The sequence below is a fragment of the Primulina eburnea genome, chromosome 13 (assembly GCF_022965805.1).
Source record: "Primulina eburnea isolate SZY01 chromosome 13, ASM2296580v1, whole genome shotgun sequence".
Taxonomy (NCBI): domain Eukaryota; kingdom Viridiplantae; phylum Streptophyta; class Magnoliopsida; order Lamiales; family Gesneriaceae; genus Primulina; species Primulina eburnea.
The window spans coordinates 7599454-7623818 of record NC_133113.1 but is presented as its reverse complement, the minus strand read 5'-3'; the positions used below and the strand labels follow the sequence as shown (position 1 = coordinate 7623818).

Below are 24365 nucleotides of genomic sequence, written 5' to 3'. Positions count from 1 at the left end.
GTTCGTTTACACCCCTAGTTTGGATATGGTTCCGGTTTATGGTGATTTAAGTTTAGATTGAAATTGAACTATTAAAATTTTAAAAATCATGAAAAAAATGGTATGATTTGTGTAGAAATAAAACTTACTAAAGTTTATAATTTGAGAATTATATTATCAAGTATTCTAAATATTAAATTTTATTAAAAAAGCAGGATCCTAGGTATTTTGAAGTTCTTTCAATATTTGTAATTGTATTATATTTTTTATTTAAGGATTTTTTTTTACTAAATTTCTCTGACTTAATTATGCTAATGGTTGAATGTTTCTTTGAGTTTATTTTCTACTAAGAAAAATTCACTTGGAATGTAATATAATATGTATTCATATCAAAGTGAAGGGCTAAAATGTAAATTTAAAAAGTGGATTTGCACCAGAAATAGAATTAACAAAAATCCATGGGCGGCAGTTGAAAATATCTCAAACCGTTTCTGTTTCGTAGCTTTAAACATAAGCTACGAGGTTAAACACCGCTTTATAACTAAGCTACTCGTCACGTCAACCCACCCCACCACGGCCCACGCCATATATATATATGTATGGCACTTTTCCCATATTCGTCATCTTGAATATTTCCCTCTGCTAAACTTTTTGTTTTTGAAAGATGGAGACTGCTTCAAGTTCTTGTAAGTTTGATCTTTCCCTCCCTTTCTGTATATCTCGTTGTGATTCTGGGTTTTTTTGTGTTGAAACTGATTTTGGTTTTTCTGAAACAAATTTGATGCTGAATTGCTGCATGCAATGGGCTGGAAGCCTGAAATCTTCTCGTTTTGAGATTCTTCCTGTCGCCTTCTTGCAGAACAAATAGATGGTCTTATGTTTTCTGGGATTTATGTTGAATGAATGCCTTTGAGACTGTAAACAGATTTACTGCTTTTGTTTCTTGCAGTTGTCTTGGCTTACTGAGATTTGTCATTATTAATTTTTTTTTGTTTTTACTTTTTGTGATAAAATTTGTGTGGTAATGATGAGTTCCCTTGTTTTCTTTGCGCAAGGTTCCAACAGAAGAGAAGAGGGGAATTTACTCTTTTTAATATCTTACATTCTTGATGTTTTCTGCTGAGTATCAATGAATTTGTGAGATTCTTCGAGGGGAGGGGAATGCAACTGGGGGCGGAAGGACCCGATGTTCGGAACGAGGGTTGACTGAATGATTTTTAGGGGCAATGTTTTTATTGTTACAAAAATTTTGGATATTTTTTGTTTGATGGAAGTAAATGTGCCTACTTGAAGTTGCAGTATGAGAAATACGAAATTCAAGATCTTGTTTTGTTTGATATTATATTCTTAGCATGTTTTAATCTACTCCCCTTATTAGTTATTACAGAAACATGCACGATGACAAGTTATTTTTACCTTGCAGGGAATATGTTTTCTAATCAGAACCAGCCAAATCCATTTCAACAGCCAAACACTCAGTTCGGTCCTTCAACTCTCTCTCAGCTGTCAAACCAAACCTCTGTCGCCTCACCATTTGGAACCACAGGCCGAGTATTCGACACCCCACCTGCCAGTTACAAAAATCTTGATAAGCCTCAGAGCAACTATGTTTCTGGTGCACCAAGCACAAATATCTTTGGTGTTCCAAGAAACTCGGGATGTGGTACACCTCCAATTTTCCAATCAAATTCAGCTCATGGTAGTACAAGTTCCATATTTGGCATACCTAGCGTGACATCTCTTGCACCTGAGAGTGCAAACAGTGGTTTTGGCACAATTATGTTTAGCCATCCGAATACGAACAACACCATTGGATCTAGATTTCCTTTGTTTGGCTCAACTTCATCATCTGTTAGCAGCGGCTCAACTTCATCATCTGTTAGCAGCGGCTTATTTGGACCTCAAAGTTCTAGATTTTCTTTCTCGGCCCCATTTCAGAATAGCTCCAATTCAGCTTCAACGTTCATTAACAGCAGCAGCAACAGCAGCATGTATGCAATTCAGAATTCTGGTGAGAATTATGTCTTGAAAAAATATTGCATTTTGATTCTTTAATGACATTAGAAACCTTCATCTTAATTTAACATATCATACTGCAGGATCACAGGGTAAAACATCGCCATGGGCAATTGGCTCAATGACTGGTAAACAGTCTGAAGGAAGTAGTGTTGCGCCTTATTCTGCAACACGTGAAACCAATGGAGGCAGTGGTAGGAATTATCTTGAGAAAATGCAGTCCATTTCTGCAATGCCTATTTATAGTGATAAAAGTCATGAAGAGTTGAGGATGGAGGATTATGAGCTGCGGAATAAAGGTAAAACTTTTGGGCTTTGAATCAGCCATTGTTGTTCTTCTTTGCATTTAGATACAAAATAAAAGTTCTAACTATCCGTAATATTAGTTTCTGCAGGTGGAAACACTTCTCGGGGTGGTCAATCTGGTTTCAAGCATTTTGCTACAAAAGAAAGTATCTTCAATCCAGCAGCATTTGACTTTTGTGCTTCTAAGACTCTCTCTAATTCTCAACATTTCTTTACTCCAGCTGCTACGACCTCCAGTGCTCCAACACTTACAAAACCAGCAAATAGCTTTCCTCCTTCCTCCTACACATTCTCCCCTCAATCACATTCCTTTCAATCTCAAAGCAATGTAACATCTTCTATTTCTTCATTTACCTCGGCTCCAAATCCGTTCTCTTCATTAAATCCTGTTCGTCACCCAATTCCGTCCAATAATCATCAACTCACACCATTTTCCACGGCATTTACTTCTTCGCCTTTTGACACAATTTCGTCAAACAAACAACAGTTCACATTCTCGCCATCTATACAGTCTACCTTTCAACCTCAAGGCACTGTAACATCTACTAATCTTGCATTTTCCTCAACTCCAAATCCGTTCTCTTCATTAAATCCTGTTACCAAGTCAATGACAGCCTATAGTTGTCTCCCTTCATTATCAAAAGCATTCACTTCTTCGCCTTTTAACCCAGTTTCTTCTAGTGAACCATCATTCACGTTTACGCCATTCGTACAGTCTGCCACTCAACCTCAAATCTCCGTAACATCCTCTACGCCTCCTTTTACACAGTCTATAAATCCATTCTCTTCTTCAAATCTGGTTGATCAGTCAATATTGTCCAATAATTTTCTATTTCCCAAATCATCTCCTGTTCTAACTTTTCCGCTGCTCAGCAAGATTTCTTCATGTGAACCTATATTCACATTCTCACCCTCCATATTGTCTGCCTTGGAAAAGACATTAGGCCCTTTCCCATCTTTTCTGAGTACTTCACATACTGGACAAGCTGTTCCAAATGCAAATTTCTCATTTACTACCAATCAGAATGAACCATCAATAGGTAAGCGAATCTTCTAAACGTGTCATTCATTTTCAAAGATCACTTGACATTTCATTGATGTGACTTGTTTTATATATAATATTGTTTTCCTTTGGATCAGCCCAAACTGCCTTTACAAAGGTCTCACAAGTTGACAGTCAGAACGTCAATGTACAACAGTAAGTGTCATTTGCTTATTCGCTCTTTTTATGCTATTCTTGAAATTTGTCGTTACGCAAATGATTTGTTGGTATTTATAAATTGGTTGTAATTTCTGAATGTTAATAGGTTTGTGCCTTCAAGCACTGTGAATGAGCAGCTATCATGTATCCAAAATCCTTTTGGCCCGCAAGTCGAAGTAAATATATCAAATTGTCAACCGGATTCAATAATATCCATACAAAATGGAATTTCAAGCTTATCTGTAAGTCTTTCAGTTCGCCAACTAATTCTTAGTTTCATACTGTGGAATGCTCTGAAAGATGTGAATATTCTTGTAAATTTCATCATTAATTTTTTAAATGAATGTGTGCAGGTTTCAAACAATCTTTCACCTGTCAGAAAGGCAACCCATTTGAGGATCCGACATTGGTCCTTAAGACAAAACAGAAATCCTTCTCTAGGACTCAATTCTGGAAGCAAGGAGGTTAAGGTGAGAATCACGATGGTGCATCATCATTTGTGATATTCAGCCCCACACTTTTTGATTTTTTATCACAGAAAACCTGTCTATCCTGTATTTAATTGTTTCTTCTTTATCTATGACAATTAACTTTTGTCGCAGGTGCCATTTTTCAGAGATACAGAAGACAAACCTTGTACAGTAGCTCCTTTGATGCCACGAATGAACCCCAGATCTTGGGTTGTAAACTCAATGCATGTGGTCGACAATAAACTTCTTAATACTTGTGACAACAGTAAGTCTTCAATTAGACTATCTCAGTATATGATCTTCAATTTCATTCTTTACTGAATTCGTTTTGATAGGTGCATGAACAGAATCACTTGATTCTTGAGCTAGAGTATACCACTTTTGAGTTATCGGCACTGAATTCTAATTATTAAAATCTGCCGAAGGTACCCTTATAATATAGAATTTACCAGAATTACAACATGATATTGAATCAATATTGAGTCACTAGCACAATTACATCAATTATAAATTTCAGTAGTAGTAGTCATTGCGGCATATACACTTATCATATTTTAGTTAAAGGAAAACTTGAACAAATTGGAGAGTGAGTGACAGAAGGATGTCTATTAACTTATACTTCTCTTTCTATCCCCGAATACTGTTCTTTAGTTTCATTCTAATTCTCGATGTTTTATAATTTCAGGTGCAAAAAGTTCTGAAAACAAAGGCTTGGCAACTTCTTCCTCCCAACCAGAGGGGACCTCCCCTGAGGCGACTCATGAAACTTCCATCCAAGAGAAAAACTTTGATAATTTGGTACCACTACTTCCAAAGCTCAGACTTGGAGACTATTATACCGAACCTCCAATCAGCTTGCTGGCAGAAAGTGAAAGGGCAGAACCAGGATTTTGCAGCCATGTGCATGATTTAGTGGTTGGCAGGCGGGGTTATGGAAGCATCAAGTTTTTGGGAGAAACAGATGTCCGTTATCTTGATCTTGATTCTATTGTCCAGTTTAACAAACGTGAAGTGATCGTTTATCTAAATGATCTTAATAAGCCTCCAGTGGGACAGAGCCTAAATAAACCCGCTGAGGTCACATTACTCAATGTCAAATGCATTGATAAAAAAACAGGGATTCAGTACATGGATGGCGGGAAGGTTCGCAGGTATACAGAAATGTTGATCAAGAAAACGGAAGAAAAAGGAGCTGAGTTCATTTCATACGATCCAGTTGAAGGGGTGTGGAAATTCAGGGTGCAGCACTTTTAGTCTATATTTAGTTCACCGAGTGATTCTTGCAAGAATTTTCTGCATTTGTTGCTGTGTGGTTGCTACTTTGCTATTATAGAGTTTGTTTCTGATTCAGGCTTCAGTCTTCACTAAAACCTTTGCTAATGTTTCTGTAAATCAACTTTTCGTCAGTTCCATGTTTCAAGTCTTTTGTTCGTTTGAATCATCTTATTCCAATTAAATTCAAGAAAAAAAATTATGGCATACTTAGAAATATCATAAATTAAGAGGAAGACAATGTATTTTTGAAGTAAATTTCATTTTCAAACAGAATGAATATGAAACAGGCATTTTTTTAATCTCCTGCGAAGTGAATGTCGGCTTCGCTGGAAAACACCTCGGACTGTAAGAAAAAGGGAAAATCGAAAAGAAAAAAAGCCATTTTGTTGGTAAAAATGGTAGATGTCACCACCATACATTGACAATGAAGGTAATTTATATGATGACAATATAGATATGATTTCATTTCCTGCAGAATGACAAAAGTCTTTGAAAGCTTAGTTCCAACATCTTATGACAACATAAAGAGGAGAGATGAGATGTCTTGTATTGCTAAAATGGGAAGTCACTGCCTTTATTATAATATAAAAAATTTAAATATATGCTTAAGATACACCTTATGCCATCAAATTTAAATAACATATAGTAGCTAGATAAAGTTACAGAAGGGTTAAAATACAAGTATAAATAGATTGGTTATTGATATTGATAATAATAATAATGATAATAAGATATTAGTGGGTAATTTTATGCATATAATAGCAATTTAGATATGATTTCAGTTCATTCCACCAAAGAATATTTGTCACAACTACAATAATAAGGTCGGCCAATGTTCAATACCAACATCCTTTGCTACATAAAGAGAAGAAATGTCTTGCAAGGAATTGAACTACTAAACCTATATTTCAATATTATAAGATAAGATAGATACATCAAAGTTAGGTGATGCAATACATATGTATTTTCATAATTGAATTAACTTTGTTTTAAGGAAAACAAAATATAATAAGATTGAAATCCAAACATTAATTTTAAACATAAAAATTTATTTTTCTTATGATATTCACTGAAAATTTAGAGTCCGATTCCAGCAAGTGACACTAGTCCAGAAGCAGGTTTCGAATTTGCCCTAAGCCTGAAATCACGAAGAAGACCGTTAGAAGGGGGCCGGGAGGGTGTCCCGGCGTAACCCCTCCGACCTTCCATTTGGGTTAGAGATGGACCAGAGGTAGTAAACTCATCCATGATGTATCATCTTGGTTTTTATTTATTATGCGTGCACTAATCCATTTAAGACTTATATTTTATGTATCCATCATTCATCCCTTAACTTTGGGTTTACGAAGCCATGTTGTTTCGTGCTTTAACAAACACAGTCTCCCACTTTCTACTCTTTATTAATTTAACTCCAAAGAAACAAAGGGAACTCCCATTTTCTAGGCATTATTATAAGTAACACACCAATATCTCTCTTTACCATCCTAAAAATTAATTTTGCATTATATATTATTACACCCTTTTCACTGTTTATTTACACAAGCCAGCAATGGTTTATTCTCGTGGAGCTGGGATGTTTATGTTTTTGGCTATAGCTATAGTCGTGTTTACAAGTAGCGTTTCTGCGGATCCAGACTTGCTTCAAGATATTTGTGTTGCTGATCTCACTTCTGGTAAGCATTCATTATGCGATACTCATTCCTCTTGCATGTCGAGATTTATTCAGTGGGTAAAATTGGGAAAATGGCTAATGATCTGTGAGTTAATATGTTTATTTTCGAAATTAAGGTCGCGCTGATGTTATGAAATTATGTACAGTAGAGTCGTTAGATCTCGTCGATCGAATCCAGAACCAATATTATTGATATGACGTGGATAATTGTTTGACGTAGTGTCGGATTTTGTAAACAATCATAAGGGAGTAAAAGTTCAAAAGAATCCAAGATAAATGTATGAAGATGAGTTCTTTAATTAGAATATAAAATCAATTTAGGCCAGCACCAAAATTTTAATTTGCATTGGTTAAGTACACCAACTTTACTTTCATATAAATTTTTCTCTCAAAATATCTAGTTATGTTGGAGTGTGTACATTTAATTTACTTTTTTTTACAGTAAGTTCTTTTAAAAAAAGAAAAAAAAAATTGGGAACTCAACCAAGAAAATACAAATCAAAGATATTATTACAATGTAATATATTATTTAGATGGAATGAAATCATATATATATGTTCCTTTATGTATAATTTCATTCTATATAAATGTATGTGGGACAATTAGACAAACATACTCGATCATTTATTTTTGCAAATTCTTGTATATAATTGAAAAGTATTCAAAAAATATATATTAAATCTCTCTCATTGAATAGCCGTGAAGTTGAACGGATACCCATGCAAGTCCAACGTGACGGCGGAGGACTTCTTCTTCGCCGGCCTAGCCAAACCCGGTGCCACCAACAACTCCGCTGGGTCCCTGGTCACCTTAGCCAATGTGCAGAAAATCCCGGGCCTCAACACCCTCGGCGTGTCCCTCGCACGCATCGACTATGCCCCCGAAGGCCTGAACCCACCGCACACTCACCCACGTGCCACTGAGGTTGTGTTCGTCCTCGAAGGGGAGCTCGACGTGGGCTTCATCACCACCGCCAACGTCCTCGTATCGAAATCTATCAAGAAAGGGGAAATCTTCGTCTTTCCCAGAGGACTAGTTCACTTCCAGAAGAATAATGGAAAGAGCGCCGCCTCGGTGATCGCCGCCTTCAACAGCCAGCTCCCCGGAACGCAGTCTATAGCTGCCACACTGTTTGCTTCCACGCCGACGGTGCCGGATAATGTTCTGACGAAGGCGTTCCAGGTGGGCACGAAAGAGATTGACAAGATCAAGTCCAGATTCGCACCCAAGAAATGAAAAGATCCAAGGCTTTTAATTGTATTTGTATTGTTGCTAATCATCGTTAAAGAAAATTAATTACATAATTTGTATTATTAATGTGGTGAATATTTTATTTCAAAATTATATAAATGTAAAAATAAATTGTTTATCATTTATATGTACAAATGATAATAAATTCACACTTATTTGTACTAATTTACGGTAACATGAGTAGGTCTTTTGTGAGACGGTCTCACGAATCTTTAACTATGAAACGGGTTAACCCTACCGATATTCACAATAAAAAATAATACTATTAGCATAAAAAATAATATTTTTCATAGATAACCAAATAAGAGATCCGTCTCACAAAAACGACCCGTGACTGTCTCACAAGAACGACCTGTGAGACCGTCTCACACAAGTTTTTGTCAATATCAATTAGTTGTTCCCAATAATGATGAATTTCTAGGATTAAGTTGTTTTATAGATAAAGATCCGTGAGATCGTCTAACAAAATAACTACTATAAGTAATTTGAGTACAAAAGTACATCATGTGGGAATATGAATAAGTTTATATAGTGAATTTAAAAAATTCAGAGATATATTTTGTATAATTTTTTGGTAATTAATTTAAATAATTATTTAGATACGATATTGGTATTTTTAAAATTAACGATATTGTACATTTAGTAATATTAACTAGTTATTTTCATAATCTGTTTTGCTACACCTATTTGTATTAGTATACTCTTGATCAAGAGTAGGTCTCTTGTGAGACGGTCTCACGAATCTTTATTTGTGAAACAGGTCAATCCTACAAATATTCACAATAAAAAGTAATATTTTTCATGGATGACCTAAATAAGAGATCCGTCTCACAAAATACGACCCGTGAGATCGTCTCACACAAGTTTTTGCCATTAATTAATGGGAAGAACACTGTGAATATACATAATTTTTCATTATAAAAAAATTATGAGTTTACCACTAACTACTTTACCACGTTTAGACTTCTCTCAGCATGGTAATTACCTACTAAAATCAAAATATTATATTATAATTCAAAGACGTAGACAAAAGTGTGATTGCTCACATATTCGTATTCGTTTAACGAAAATAATTAATCTAAATTGTTATAATATACAAATATGAAGTCTTTTCAGATTCCTGGAGTACTAAAACGAATTGAAATGTGAAATTGAGATTTTTCTTAAAATAGTGTGTGAAATGTAAAATAGTTAAGGGGTGGGAAATCGATTATCACTTGTTTATCAAGTAATGAGAGTGCAAAGAGACAAAGACATGCCGATTGCCAGTTCTTGTCGTGTTTAGTTGGTGGGATGGTCAATAATTGCACATTAATAATTCTAAATTTAGTCATGTAATCCATATTATATCATAAGCTATTATGGATCATCATCAAATCTTTGTCTAATGAACAATGTCACACCAGCAACAACAGAGAATCAAACTGACATTTCCGATTAGAATGAAAAATGAAACCAAAGCTCAATTATGTATAACTTGGATTCAACATTCATTCATACCAAAATCGATTGTTCCAATTTCAATAGAAGATGGAACCAAAATCAAAATACTCCTTTGTTGGGTAATTTCTTGAATGACTGGCTTTGATGGACCACTGAAAATCAATAAATGCAAAAATAGTCTGGCTTGATTAGTGATATAGTATTTATTTGATGTAATTGATAATTAACAAGAAACGGCTGGATATGTAAACAAATAAAATGCGTAAGGTAAAAAAGGATAAAAATTTATGAATTTTCGGAGATTAATACTCTTACGTCACACTCATTATTCCTCTTATTCATCAAAAGACTTTGAATTTATAACTCTTTGGAACAACCAACTTCAATTAGGACTTATAACTGACTAAGTTGAAACTCTTAGTGTTCTATCAACAAGTCCTATATGTTTAAGAATCCTCGGTTTACCAGAAAATCCAGTAATACTATCTTACGGTCAGCTTTGAATGACTTGAATTGGTATGTACTATCAAACGGTAAACTCTGAACGGATTGAGTTGGTAGGTGTGAGGCCCAATATAATTAAGCAAGGCCCAGCCCATTTCATTTAATATTTAAATAAACCCAACTCATATGTTAGAAGTAGGAAATCAGAAGCGTTAAATCCAGAAACTCTTCTCTAGCCTTGCCCGTCGTTCTTTTCTTCCTGGTTCAGTCGCGCAGCGTTGTATCGGTCAGGGAATAGTGCAGCAGCTTAGCAAACTTTCTTCCTCCATTCTATTAGCTTCTTTCTTGCTATGTATTGGAAAGTTTTGAGCTCGATTGTCATGATTTCCAGAAGCTGTGCGTGAGCTTCGATTCGGTTTTTAGGTAAGCTTTTGACTTCGAATTTTGGTTGTTCTTGGTGGATTAGTTTGTATAAGTGAAGAATTGAGCTTTTCCCCTAATTTCCAGCTAGGTTTCCGGCGTGAACAGTGTTTCCGGCGACTTTTCCGGCGAGCCATCTTTGCGAAATCACCGTTGTGCATTCTAGCCTCGAGTATTGAGGTATTAAGCTTGAATTCCAGATTTTGAAAGGTTTTATAGGCTGCCCGGGTTTCGGTTTTTAATCGAGCCGATTTAATTTGATTTAGTCGGTTAGAATGCATTATATTAATATAGATAGCGAATTTATATTGTAGGTTTGGTTGTTGGACGAGTTTCATTCGATAGCCTTTAAGATTTACCGGGGTATTGTAAGTTGTAATTGAGGTACGCTCAAACCTATATCATTATGACGCTTATATTGGCGTGTAAGAATATTCGGTGAATGTTGTTTGCTATTATGTGCATTGAATGTTTATTTTGATGCATTCATGCATTAATTATGTTGGCATAACATATTGAGCCTTGACTCCTTTGACGGCTATTTATGTTGATTCTGTTGAAATATTGAGTCATCAGAGGGACGAGTGGGTTAGGATTAGCCACATTCCCAGATGACAGCTAGGGACGAGCGACTTAGCTACTCGCATTCCCGATGCTACGTGCATGGACGAGCGGCAATTTGATGCTGCATTCCTGGCACGGGTGGTCACTGTCACTGTTGATGATGCTATTCGTTTGGACTCCATTTGGTATCCATTATTCCGTTGTTACCATTCATGCATCACATAGCATTGCATTTACTTGATATTATTACATGTCTTTTATTTACGTCGTGATTTTTACTGTTTTGTCGTACTGGGGTCCGACCCCTGTTTTCTTTTGATGTTGTGGTTGTTTTTGATGCCATAGCAGGTCATTCCAGGGGTTTTGACGCGTCTGGTGGAGCGTCAGCGAGTGGTACCCAGTAGTCAGTCGGTTGTGTCGGAGTTCCCAGATATTTATATATATATATATTATTCTGGTTTGGTACATTTGCCAGGGAGATGCCCTGCGTAGCTGTATGGTGTTGTTTTTATGTTGTATTGGATTTTATTTGTGGTATGTTGTGTCTAGTCCTGGCCAGTGCGGCTATAGGATGTTTGTGTGGTTGATTGTGAACTTGATGATATTTTCGAGCGTATATTATTGTTGTTGTGTTTTGAGATTTTTGGGATGTCCTACTTACGGGGAGGTCATGCCGAAATTTTTGTAGGCCCAAATTAACGTTTTAAACTCGTTTTCGCTGTTTACACCATTTAATCCTTGTTGTGTGGTAATTAAATATTAATTAAGTGCACGGGCCCTGACAATAGGTTAGAACAAGATGATCCTTGAAAATCTGATAGATTCTGATAGATGTGTACTAAGTTGAGCAGCTTAAAGTTTGATCTCTTAAGTGTGCTCGGATATCTTGTATATGCAGACTGTAAGATCGCATACTTTTATTGATATGTAGGTTTAGAGCAGAGAGAGCTTTTTTTTCTATCTTGAGTCCGCATACTTATATTTGAAAAACTCAAACGGTCGGATTTGCTTTTCAACAATCATCTGTACTCTTTCCTGATAGAGTAGCCTTGTCGCTTCCGGTCATCGTGTATATCATTAAATTTCCATTTAATACTTATTTTCTTTTGTGAATTTTAGCTCCTAGCTTTTGAAAAAGTTGATAGACCATTGATGATTTAGGAAACTTTATGTAAATCGGGTGTTGGTGGGGGTAATATGTAATCATACTATAAATTGTAGTTGTTGAATGATTTGAATTGCAATATCCACCTTGATTTACTTATATCTGACCAGTTGCAGTTTAACAATTTATATTCATGCACTTTGTTTAGGACTGATCCGGTCAGATGTCAAATGATCTCTTGCAGTTAGAGTTCTGAACGGCTTGAACACTTGGTAATATGTTTGAGTGGCTTGTCTTGATCTAGCGGTTGGAAAACCTGTAAATATATACGAGAAAATGCTGGATCTTGAAACATCTCGGTGCTATTTATTTGTCAATCACAAAAAACATAGGGTAAAAGATATTCTAACAATTCTTTCTTTTTTTTCATGACAAAATCACGCTGGATGACTAAATATATCTGTTACAGATATAACAGAGATGTTAGAAACAAATGTATTTCACTGAGTAGATGAAATATCATTAATACAGGTGCAAGAAAAACACAGAAAAACATACCTATTACACCTTAATAAAACTTATCTACGGTGACTTGAACCCCTGCAACCTCCTCCTCTTCTTCTTTCTTTCTTTCTTCTTCTTCTTTTTCTTCTTCTTCTTCTTCATGTGTACGCCTAACTTCTTTAAACATATATCTATCTGCTTTTCTCTTCTGATCTTCTAGGTTCTTCTGATTTTTTTTCTCTTTTTAACATCACCACACTGCATGAATTCAATAACTTCCTACGGCTAGCTATCAAGAGTATTTTGAAGTAGATCAATTTGTGCGTCCATATGAAGCTTGACTTGAGTTATTTGTCCAAAATGCTCAAGAATTCATATTGGAGGCTTGAGTCTTCATTGATGTATGGCTAGTGTTCATGAGTTGAATCATACTCGCAGTACATGACTATTAAAATTTTCGAACGTGACAGAGTGTGCAAACTACTTAATCTCTATATTGTTGATCTTGGATGAGACAACATGCATGGTGTGCTGTCGTTGACCACCAAATTAATTCCTACTTTTTTGAATAAAAAACTAGTGTAATGATGAGTAGGGTCGAATCCACAAGGAACGGTAGATTTATTTCTTTCGAGTAAAATGTAAATAAAAGGGGGATTTTGGATATGAATTAAATAAAATGCTAAACTAAATTTATCTAAGAAAGTAAAATAATAAGTTAAAATTGTAATTAATCAACTAGAATAAAATGCAGAATTAATATGAGAAAGATCTGATTCAAGGGAGTTCTACTATTTAATTATATCACTGGTCATCGGCAAAAAAATAATTTATTCAAGTTTTTCCAAGCAATTAACCCAGCATCTCGTCAAAACTTATCAATAACTAACTGGGCACGATAGCGTTCCATATTAATTAAAAATAGCATTTTCGTTTCGTGAAAACAGTTAATTCTAAAATCTAACAACCGAGATAGCTGCAATTGGAAGATTTAGTTCCGTCGATTTATTTAGATTAAATATATTATGATAGCACAATACATCTAATCTATGCTACTCATGTACCAATCATTCATGACAATTACGGATCAATGAATTTATGGTTAGCAGTAGAAAATCATACATCGAATTAAATTGTCAGATTAAACGATATACAATATTCATATTATTAAATCATAAATCAACAAATACTTGGAATAAAAAGAATATTAACTCTAAGAACAAATACCTCACAGTGATAAATTAAACAGTAAAAATATCTCTTAAATCAGAAATAAAACTTAGCCAAATAGGGAGAGAGTTGGAGAGAAAATTTCTGCGCCCTTTTTTTTTTCTTCCTTTCTCGTGAGATGTTGGAATGAAATTGGAGAATTGTGAGTTGAATGATGAAAAATCTGCTGCCTCCTTTCTCTTTTTGTTTTCACGTGAGATTGGGGTAGTCTTTTTGGGTCTAAAGCTAAAAAGCCCATTAATCCAAATTAAAACCTAATCAATAAAAAATTAAAAGATAATATGAAATATCTACTAAAAAGTATATAGTTTTTTTATGGAAAAAAAACTCTATCTTTTATTTCTTCTTTGATATGAAAATTCTTCAATTCTCACTAAGCAGCCAAGGAGCATTCATAAGGTGTGATCACGCCTTATCCAAAAACCAGTTCTGAATTTTTCTGTTCAAGTCTTCCACTACGATCATATCGAAAACTTTAATTGTGATATAAAATCACATTTTTAGCCCAATTTTATCGCATGAACAGAAAACTTCATCCTACAATAAATCACACAAAAATGTGTCAATTAAGCACGTTGAAAGTGGTAACAATGAGAGATATGACAACAAAAAATACAAACTATTATGAGCCTATCAAATCTCCCACACCTAAACCATGCTTGTCCTCAAGCATAAAGGAGTTCAATTTATTATCTCAACTCATTATCCTCATTCTGATTCATTTACTTGTCCGTAAAATATATTTTTTTTTATGCACCAAAGCAATTTAGTTGTTAAGCATCTAACTACCAACATCATGAGCAAGTACTTCCATCCGAATGTATAGAAATAAAAATGCATAGAGTCCAAACTGTGGGGACCCGGACGCTAATCATCTTCTTAATCATCGTTGGGATTTAATTATCAGTTATGATAAACAGGGTCTAAAAATTTTTTCTTTTTAAAATGTAAATGCGGAAGGTAATGGAATCTAAATAATATACATCTTTGTATAACAACTACAATTCAGTAGAAAAGTACAATACTGTACGACCTAAGTCTAAGGTTTAGTTACTAAGTTCAAGTAATAAAACAAGTCTACAGTAAGTCCGGAATCACCACGCTAACTCGTCTTCTCTTATCGTCTTCTTGACCCTGATCCAGCCCCACCTGTTGTCATGCACACATACAAAACAAGACAACAGCCGGATAACTCCGGTGAGAATGAATCTCAGTATAAAACATGGTAAGCATGTATAGAAACAATCTAAATCATAAAACATGCTATCATGATCATATTCAAAAGTAATAGATTTCATAATCTATGAAATCTACTCAAAATAAACATGTAACTCAATTCAGATAAACATGCAATTTAAATCAAATCATATAAACATGCTATCATGACTGAAAGCAATAAACATGGGTTTCATAGTCTATGAAACCACATCTATAAACGCATGCAGTTCTAGTCAAATCATGTCTAGACTCGACTCAACTATAACTCTAGGGATCCCGGTGTGAATAAGACGTCAATGGCTGTCACCTACCCTCCCACTCGGGGTGACTGTACGTCTTATTCCTAGACTTCGGTCTGAGCTGTATCGAATAATCTACAATAGGACAGTGTCTGCTCCTATGTAACGATACACCGAACGTCTAGAAGTTTGACTGTTTCTGTCAAACTTTCCTATCTCAAATGCAATGCATAGAAATCTATAAACAAAGCAGTAACATATCAGCATATAAACAAAGCATATTCATATCAGAATATAACAATAATCTAGTATGTGATTTTATTGGAAAACTCAAATAGGATCTTATTTGAGTTATGTCTTCCCGTATATCACATGAATTATACCTTTTTCGTCCCTGTCTGACGAAGACGATGATCTGTATTCAATTCTGTCCATATCAAATCTGAAATGACAATATCGAATACAACGTATCAGTAAATAACTCAATACACAATCTGTTTTGATCAATACTCAACTCAGTACATAATCTGATCAATATCTGAACAAGATACAATCTAAGTCATGTCATCGACATTACAATACAATCTAAGTAATTACTGAGTCTGATCAATCTCAATCAATACTGAATCTGCTCAATCTAAATCAACTGATGTTTCGACAGCATAACAATACAATCTGAATAACCCCGTCAATCTGAACATCACAAATATAATACTAGAACGTATAATCAATACTGATATAACTCATAATCTCACCGATAACATAATCTGATATCGAATCTTAGTCAATATCTTTCAAAAATAATAACAATTACAGAAACAGTCTGTTCTTTAATCTGACTTCAATTCTATAATGTCTACGGTAGCAGAAACGCCATATCTGAATCATATTCAATTCTGACAATATCATAAATTCAAAACATGTCTAAACGTAACAAAACTTACGTCCAGTTGTAGCCTGCGTTGATAGGAACATAGTACTATAGTCGGATTCAAATTCTGACGGACGGAATTTACGTAACAATCAATTTTCTCACAAAAGGAATTTGGAAATTTCTTCCCTCGGTTTCCTTCTTTCTGATTCTAATGGAAATTGCTCGTGTATACATGTGTATATATATACATCCCGTGCAAGCAATGCAAGTGGCGTCGTGTATACTCTGCACGTTGCGCGCATATGCGCCAACAATGTCGCGCATATGCGCCGGTAGCTCACACCAGCATTTTGCCAACTCGCGCATATGCGCCATTTATGTCGTGCATATGCACCCAACCCGCGCATATGCGCCATTTAAGTCGCGCGTATGCGCCGATCATTCTGGACGGGTCGCACATATGCGCGCCTTATCTCGCGCATGTGCGCCGATGCTACTGGATGTTCCGCGCATGTGCGCCAATCCTACTCTTCACACAAAATGTGAATTCTTTTCCGGCTCTCCCGAACTGATCCGTTCCGCTTATAATCACATCAATTATCATCCATGATTATAATAATCATTTCCAAATCTTTTCAGATTAACCGGATTAATTTCTCGGGCCTTACACAAACACTCCTCACAGGATTCGCTCATTTCACTCGTAAGTGTCTAGGTATGTATCAAGGAGCTCTCATGTCAAAACACTGAAATTTTTTTACCATAAGCTTGCAAATATATCACATCCTCCACCAAATGAATGAATTCAAATGCATAAACAAGGGCTGTAAATGGGTTGTACCGTGGTTATAGGTCAGGTAGGAAAGAAGTACAACGGTTTATGGAACTGAAAAACACATACACACTTTTCACAGAAACAATTGCATCCTGCTAACAATAACATCTTCAATCTCATTATAACATCCAAGAACATTTTTTTTCGTTGATCTTATTTTCCTTCTCACCCTTTTTTTTTCTTCATTTTTTTTCAATATAAATATATATTTTTTTCTTTTTTTTTTTGTTTTTTTTTCATAAGGAGTTTTTGAGACAACAATTTCGAGCATTAATCCTCGATCTCAACAATTTGCACTTTCTAGCTCAAAGCGTTGTTAAATGCGAAAAGTTTGTATGATTCTCCAATTCAAGGTTCAAATAGAGGAATAACAAAAAAAAAGGATTTTATCATGGCTTGTAACGTGGTTATTTTCCAACAAATAGGCTCAGGCTCGAACTTGGCTCACTAGGGGTAAATGAATCAGGGTAGGCTCAAAAAGAACGGCACTGATGATGCGAAAAAAAAAGGTTTGAACCTAATGCCCTTTACTTTGTTTATGGACCTAATCCATCACAAGGTATCAACAAAGACATGTATAACAATGCAAGTTCTAGAAAAATCAACAATGTATGACTAACACACAATCAAGAAAAAATTGGAGCATGATATGATGATTGCTCATAGGCCCAAAGCTCACAAAAAAATGGTATGTGTGTTAGACCACATACACTTGTCATTTCAACACATCATCAAGAGCAATTTCCCATAAATGTAGCAGGAAGAATGCAAAATCAGTGGCACACAGAGAATACATCAATTTTTTTTTCATAGACTCGCATCAGAGGCATTCAAGATTCAAATGAGAGAGATAACGAATAAAAACTAGATGCTTTATGGATCAAATAAATTCATTTTGCCGGACTCCCTCCTCTCTTTCTTCTTTATTTTTTTTCTCGAATAAACATGCAAAAAAATTTGAAAAAAATAGAACTTGAAACGAGAAATAAGGCTATATACCCCCTCCCACACCTATACGTGGCAATGTCCTCAATGACACAAAAATTAGATGCACAACGTAGACAGTAAAAACGCAAAAGAAGTTAGAAAACTCCCCTGAAAATTGTTGGACATCATGGAGCAAAGCTTTATATTGTTGTTGCGGTGTTAACGAAGCCTGCGAGAGAAGATGTAAAAAAGGGTGAGAACAAATAGGGTTAGATAAAACAAAAAAAACTCTGTTTTTTTTTCTTTCAAAAATCAGAAGATGTTTTCTCACAAGGCATGATCACGCCTTGTTAGAAAACATCTACTGCGTATAAGGAATATATTTTTTTTTTCAGAAGATGGTTTTGGACAAGGCGTGATCACGCCTTGTCAAAAGACATCTACTGTGTTTAGGGCCAATTTTTTTTTTTTTTGGGTGCAGAAGTGATATTCTTGTAAGGCGTGATCACGCCTTATTAGAAGACATCTTATGCACAAAGGTAACAAAAATTGTACTTTTTGAAAAAAATAAAAATAATAAGAACAAAAAATTTGGGTTGCCTCCCAAAAGCGCTTGATTTTTAGTCGTCGGCTTGACCCTCAAAAATTCTCATTCAAAGAGCGGCTGACGCCCAAAGTACGTGTCATATGACACCATATATGGGTCTTGGTTCCATGTGCTCTCAATTTTGGCTTGATATATGCAATGTAAGCTCGTCTCCTCAACAAAACGTGACTTCAAATAATAGGCATGAGATGAGTGTATCATAGTTAGCTCTTGAAGAACAAAATCGGTTGAAATCGGCAATGGAGAAAGACAAGGATCTCCTAGATGTATATATGATGATATTATCTACGAGCTCAAATCGATAGTCTCAGGAGCTTGTTCATCTCTCAACTTCATTGGTGTCTCATCTTCGTTTGATATTTCTTCCAAAACTCCTTCAGACTGAGGCTCGACATTTTCCTCATTCAATGCCACGCGCTTGTTTACCATATCATTCAATCGAGTTATGATTAATTCAAGACTACATCCCTCATCTTCTTGATGCTCGAAAGGTTGGTCTGTAAAATCAGATTGGCTAATTTCTGGAAGGTATTGGTGGCTCCAACTCTGCAGCGAAGGATTCCAATATTGATGGTAGTCAAAGTCGGCCATATCATTTAGCAAATATATCACACCGTCTTCAGGTCGACTAAGTAGTGGACTACCAGTTGTTAGTGCTCCATTAAATACCCATCTTCGTTTAACTGCATCCAAACCTTTAAGGAAAAGTCGAATAAGAACATAGTTAGAAAAATCATGATTCCTGAATGTTTTTGTTAAATTATTGAATCTCTCCCATGCTGCGTAGAATGGCTCTCCGTTTTGTTGGGCAAAACTTGTGAATACTTGTAAGGCCCAAGACTCTAATTACCGTAATCTGAAATGATTTGGGTATAATTACCGTAATTTAAGATTAATCTGGAATGATTTATTGATCAATTGACATGATTGAGGTTATACAAACTTGAATGAAGAAGGCGGGCATCGTTACATTATGAGCGAAGATGTTCAACCGAACATCTCAAGATGTTCGGCCGAACATCTCGGCGCATATGCGCGAGATAAGTCGCGCATATGCGCGACCTGTCCAGAAGGATCGGCGCATATGCGCGGGAGGGACAGTAAGTTCGGCGCATATGCGCGAGAAGAGTGGCGCATATGCGCGAAACGTGCAGAACATGCACAATGTCAATTGCCCTTATAGTATGCAATGGATATATATATATATATATATATAGACAGCAACGAAAAAGGGGAAGCAAAAATCGAAAAGTTCAGAGGAAATATTGCTTCTTGATTTTAGAAATTGATTTGCGATCAATCCGTCCGTTAGATTTTAAATCCGACTTCGGTACCGTGCTCCTAGCAACGCAGGCTACTACTGGACGTAAGTTTTACTACGTTTTGACATGTTTTGAAAATATGATGTTGTTAGAATTGAATACACGTCATATATGTTGTTCTTGACATGTTAGACAGCGTAGAATCGAAGTCAGATTAAGAAACGGATATCATCTGGAATTGTTATGAATTTCAGAATGAAATTGACTGAGATATGATGTCAGATTTGTATGGTGGTTGATTGTAAATTATTGGAATTGGTATATACTGATATAGTAGTACCGGTGTAGTCAGATTGTACCGTTGTACCGCCAGAATTTGATTAAACAGAGGTGTTGTGATTTGATTTGAATATTAATACAGAATATTGGTATTGTCATTATCAGATTGAGTGTTGACAGACTTTGAGTCGAGACTTCGATTGTATCAAAGCGACAGCCAGAAAGGTATAAATTAATGTTGAGTTGGGATTGCACAACTCAAGTTAGGTTTGACTTGAGTTTCCCTAAATCACATACTTTATTTATTGCATTGATATTTGCAGATTATCAGATTGATATGTTAACGTATTGACTTAGAACAAAGTCAGAGTCCGAGTCTAGGGCAGACAGCCTAGCTAGGGCAGAACCGCCGAGTCTTTCTCAGAACCGATAAGACTCTAGACTTACGGTGTATCGACGAGCTTCAGATGTAGATCGACGTCTATCTCAGACACACTCGATACAGCATACCAAAGTCTAAATTAGATTGGGATCCCTAGATTAGAATGAGAGATGAGTCAAGTCTTAGATAGTGAGACTAGAGTTTGATTTACAGATCCGTATTAATTATGTTTCGTAGATTACGATTCATGTTTTATTTACAGACTTGTATTGATACATGTTGTTGATTATGCTACATGTGATAAGATATAATTCATGCTTTTATATATGTTTTATATGCTTGCATGATTACATTGTTTATACTGGGATATTTATATCTCACCGGAGTTATCCGGCTATTGTCTTGTTTGTATGTGTGCATCACAACAGATGGGGCAGGATCGGGGTCCAGAAGAAGAGGAGAGATCAAGATTAGCGTGGTGATTCCGGACCTGAATATAGATAGGTTTTATTACTTGAAATTTAGTAGTCGAACCTTAGATTAATTGAAAGACTATTGTACATTATTATATTTTTGTACTGAAACGTAGTTTATACAGATATGTATATTACGTAGATGCCATTACCTTCCGCGAGTGTATTTTAAAAATAAAAATTTTTGGACCCTGTTTACCTTAATTGGTAATTAAACCCCAAAGATGATTAAGAAGATTATTAGCGTCCGGGTCCCCACAACAGGTGGTATCAGAGCCAGGTTTCGATCCTGGGATATGTCATCTAGTTCTGTTTGTACGTAATCTGGTACAAACTGATAGATATAGATTGAGAAATCTGTCAATCATAATCATATCATATCAAAATCTAAATAAAATGGCTGTAATGTCATTACGAAAATCATAGAAATGTACTCCCATTTCTATTCAGAAATATACATATTCTGTAACCAATCTTCTGATTTCTATCTTTCTATCTTCTTCTGTTAGCAACTCAGACTTATCAGTATGAGTTCTGCCAACATTTCAGCATAAATTCTGCCATAACTGATCTAATCTGTCTATACCTAAAACTATCTGTTACCCGAATGAAAACTGCATCCATCACTGTGCATGTCTGACACTATCTGTGATATCTGATTGTGATTTTGATGGAGTTGTACTTGTGATAGACTATATCATAAGCTCTCTTGTGTAGATTTATTACAGATTGGCAGGTAGTCAGAGAGATTGACAGATAGTCAGGGGGTAGTAATCAGATATTAGTCAGAGATTGGAAGATTTTTGTACAGCTTTAGTGCTGGATGTTAGCACTAATTGATATGACTTATTATCATGACATGACAATAGCTATCAGCTTATCAGATGGGTAATGAGATAGTTTTAGTCAGGACAGTATACGGTGAATACTACAGATTTCTTTAAAAGAAAATTAGAATGAATATGAAGATAGTTCAGAATGGACAGACTTAAGGAACCAACGTCGGATGATGACGATTGGTATTTGAAGCTGAAGATGGTATATGTCCTAGATCGAGAGCAACAGATTTGATGATAATTGGCTGTATTGAATTATTATAGACTATGGAGTGGTTCATACGGATGTTGTATAACCAACAGGGCCAGATTGACTTTGTCAGAGTTAATTTGAGAAGTATTATGATAATATACTTCATGAAGTCTTATTCCAGATTTAAAATCAGAAGTTGATACAAGAACGAGATTTCAGAATGGAGTTAGTGAGATGAGAGTTGATTTAAACTGTGTTATACATTTCTTCTGATATATCTGAAGTGATTGTTTGTGAGTTCGAGGACGAACTCAGATCTAAGAGGGGGAGAAATGTAAGGCCCAAGACTCTAATTACCGTAATCTGAAATGATTTGGGTATAATTACCGTAATTTAAGATTAATCTGGAATGATTTATTGATCAATTGACATGATTGATGTTATACAAACTTGAATGAAGAAGGCGGGCATCGTTACATTATGAGCGAAGATGTTCACCTGAACATCTCAAGATGTTCGGCCGAACATCTCGGCGCATATGCGCGAGATAAGTCGCGCATATGCGCGACCTGTCCAGAAGGATCGGCGCATATGCGCGACGTAGAGGGCGCATATGCGCGGGAGGGACAGTAAGTTCGGCGCATATGCGCGAGAAGAGTGGCGCATATGCGCGAAACGTGCAGAACATGCACAATGCCACTTGCCCTTATAGTATGCAATGAATATATATATATATATATATATATAGACAGCAACGAAAAAGGGGAAGCAAAAATCGAAAAGTTCATAGGAAATATTGCTTCTTGATTTTAGAAATTGATTTGCGATCAATCCGTCCGTTAGATTTTAAATCCGACTTCGGTACCGTGCTCCTAGCAATGCAGGCTACTACTGGACGTAAGTTTTACTACGTTTTGACATGTTTTGAAAATATGATGTTGTTAGAATTGAATACACGTCATATATGTTGTTCTTGACATGTTAGACAGCGTAGAATCGAAGTAGATTAAGAAACGGATATCATCTGGAATTGTTATGAATTTCAGAATGAAATTGACTGAGATATGATGTCAGATTTGTATGGTGGTTGATTGTAAATTATTGGTATATACTGATATAGTAGTACCGGTGTAGTCAGATTGTACCGTTGTACCGCCAGAATTTGATTAAACAGAGGTGTTGTGATTTGATTTGAATATTAATACAGAATATTGGTATTGTCATTATCAGATTGAGTGTTGACAGACTTTGAGTCGAGACTTCGATTGTATCAGAGCGACAGCCAGAAAGGTATAAATTAATGTTGAGTTGGGATTGCACAACTCAAGTTAGGTTTGACTTGAGTTTCCCTAAATCACATACTTTATTTATTGCATTGATATTTGCAGATTATCAGATTGATATGTTAACGGTGTATCGACGAGATGTAGATCGACGTCTATCTCAGACACACTTGATACAGCATACCAAAGTCTAAATTAGATTGGGATCCCTAGATTAGAATGAGAGATGAGTCAAGTCTTAGATAGTGAGACTAGAGTTTGATTTACAGATCCGTATTAATTATGTTTCGTAGATTACGATTCATGTTTTATTTACAGACTTGTATTGATACATGTTGTTGATTATGCTACATGTGATAAGATATAATTCATGCTTTTATATATGTTTTATATGCTTGCATGATTACATTGTTTATACTGAGATATTTATATCTCACCGGAGTTATCCGGCTGTTGTCTTGTTTGTATGTGTGCATGACAACAGGTGGGGCAGGATCGGGGTCCAGAAGAAGAGGAGAGATCAAGATTAGCGTGGTGATTCCGGACCTGGATATAGATAGGTTTTATTACTTGAAATTTAGTAGTCGAACCTTAGATTAATTGAAAGACTATTGTACATTATTATATTTTTGTACTGAAACGTAGTTTATACAGATATGTATATTACGTAGATGCCATTACCTTCCGCGAGTGTATTTTAAAAATAAAAATTTTTGGACCCTGTTTACCTTAATTGGTAATTAAACCCCAAAGATGATTAAGAAGATGATTAGCGTCCGGGTCCCCACAATACTTGTCGATGAAACATCTCAAAGTATTTCACAAAAAAAAATTCTCAAATTCTTCTTTTCTTGATGAATCACCTGTACAAGAAGAATGAGACGTAAAAAAAATAATAACAAAACTCGAAAAATCTAACCTTGCACCGTTCCCCGGAAACGGCGCCAAAATTTGGTGTGCTGTCGTTGATCACCAATTAATTCCTACTCTTTTGAATAAAAAACTAGTGTAATGATGAGTATGGTCGAATCCACAGGGAACGGTAGATTTATTTCTTTGGAGTAAAATGTAAATAAA

At 35.6% G+C, this 24365-nt stretch overlaps 2 protein-coding genes across 4 annotated transcripts; both read left to right on the top strand.

Annotated features, from left to right (window-relative positions):
* The first annotated feature begins 540 nt into the window (after positions 1–540).
* On the top strand, positions 541–5378 carry LOC140809583 (nuclear pore complex protein NUP98B-like). Of its 3 annotated transcripts, none has more exons than XM_073167266.1 (9): positions 541–665; positions 1403–1990; positions 2079–2294; positions 2391–3341; positions 3442–3499; positions 3609–3744; positions 3856–3972; positions 4105–4237; positions 4658–5378. In XM_073167266.1, the coding sequence occupies exons 1-9, from the start codon at positions 644–646 to the stop codon at positions 5224–5226; spliced, it is 2790 nt and encodes a 929-aa protein (XP_073023367.1). In that variant the 5' UTR covers positions 541–643; the 3' UTR covers positions 5227–5378. The 3 variants fall into 3 exon arrangements, with proteins under 3 accessions (XP_073023367.1, XP_073023366.1, XP_073023368.1); XM_073167265.1 differs by having other exon boundaries at positions 2382–3341; XM_073167267.1 differs by lacking the exon at positions 541–665 and adding an exon at positions 697–896 and having other exon boundaries at positions 2382–3341.
* A 1294-nt stretch (positions 5379–6672) lies between these two features.
* On the top strand, positions 6673–8325 carry LOC140809586 (germin-like protein 5-1). Its single transcript, XM_073167275.1, has 2 exons — positions 6673–6920; positions 7617–8325. Exons 1-2 carry the CDS (start codon positions 6797–6799, stop codon positions 8153–8155), a joined length of 663 nt encoding a protein of 220 aa, XP_073023376.1. The 5' UTR covers positions 6673–6796; the 3' UTR covers positions 8156–8325.
* Positions 8326–24365: the final 16040 nt, after the last annotated feature.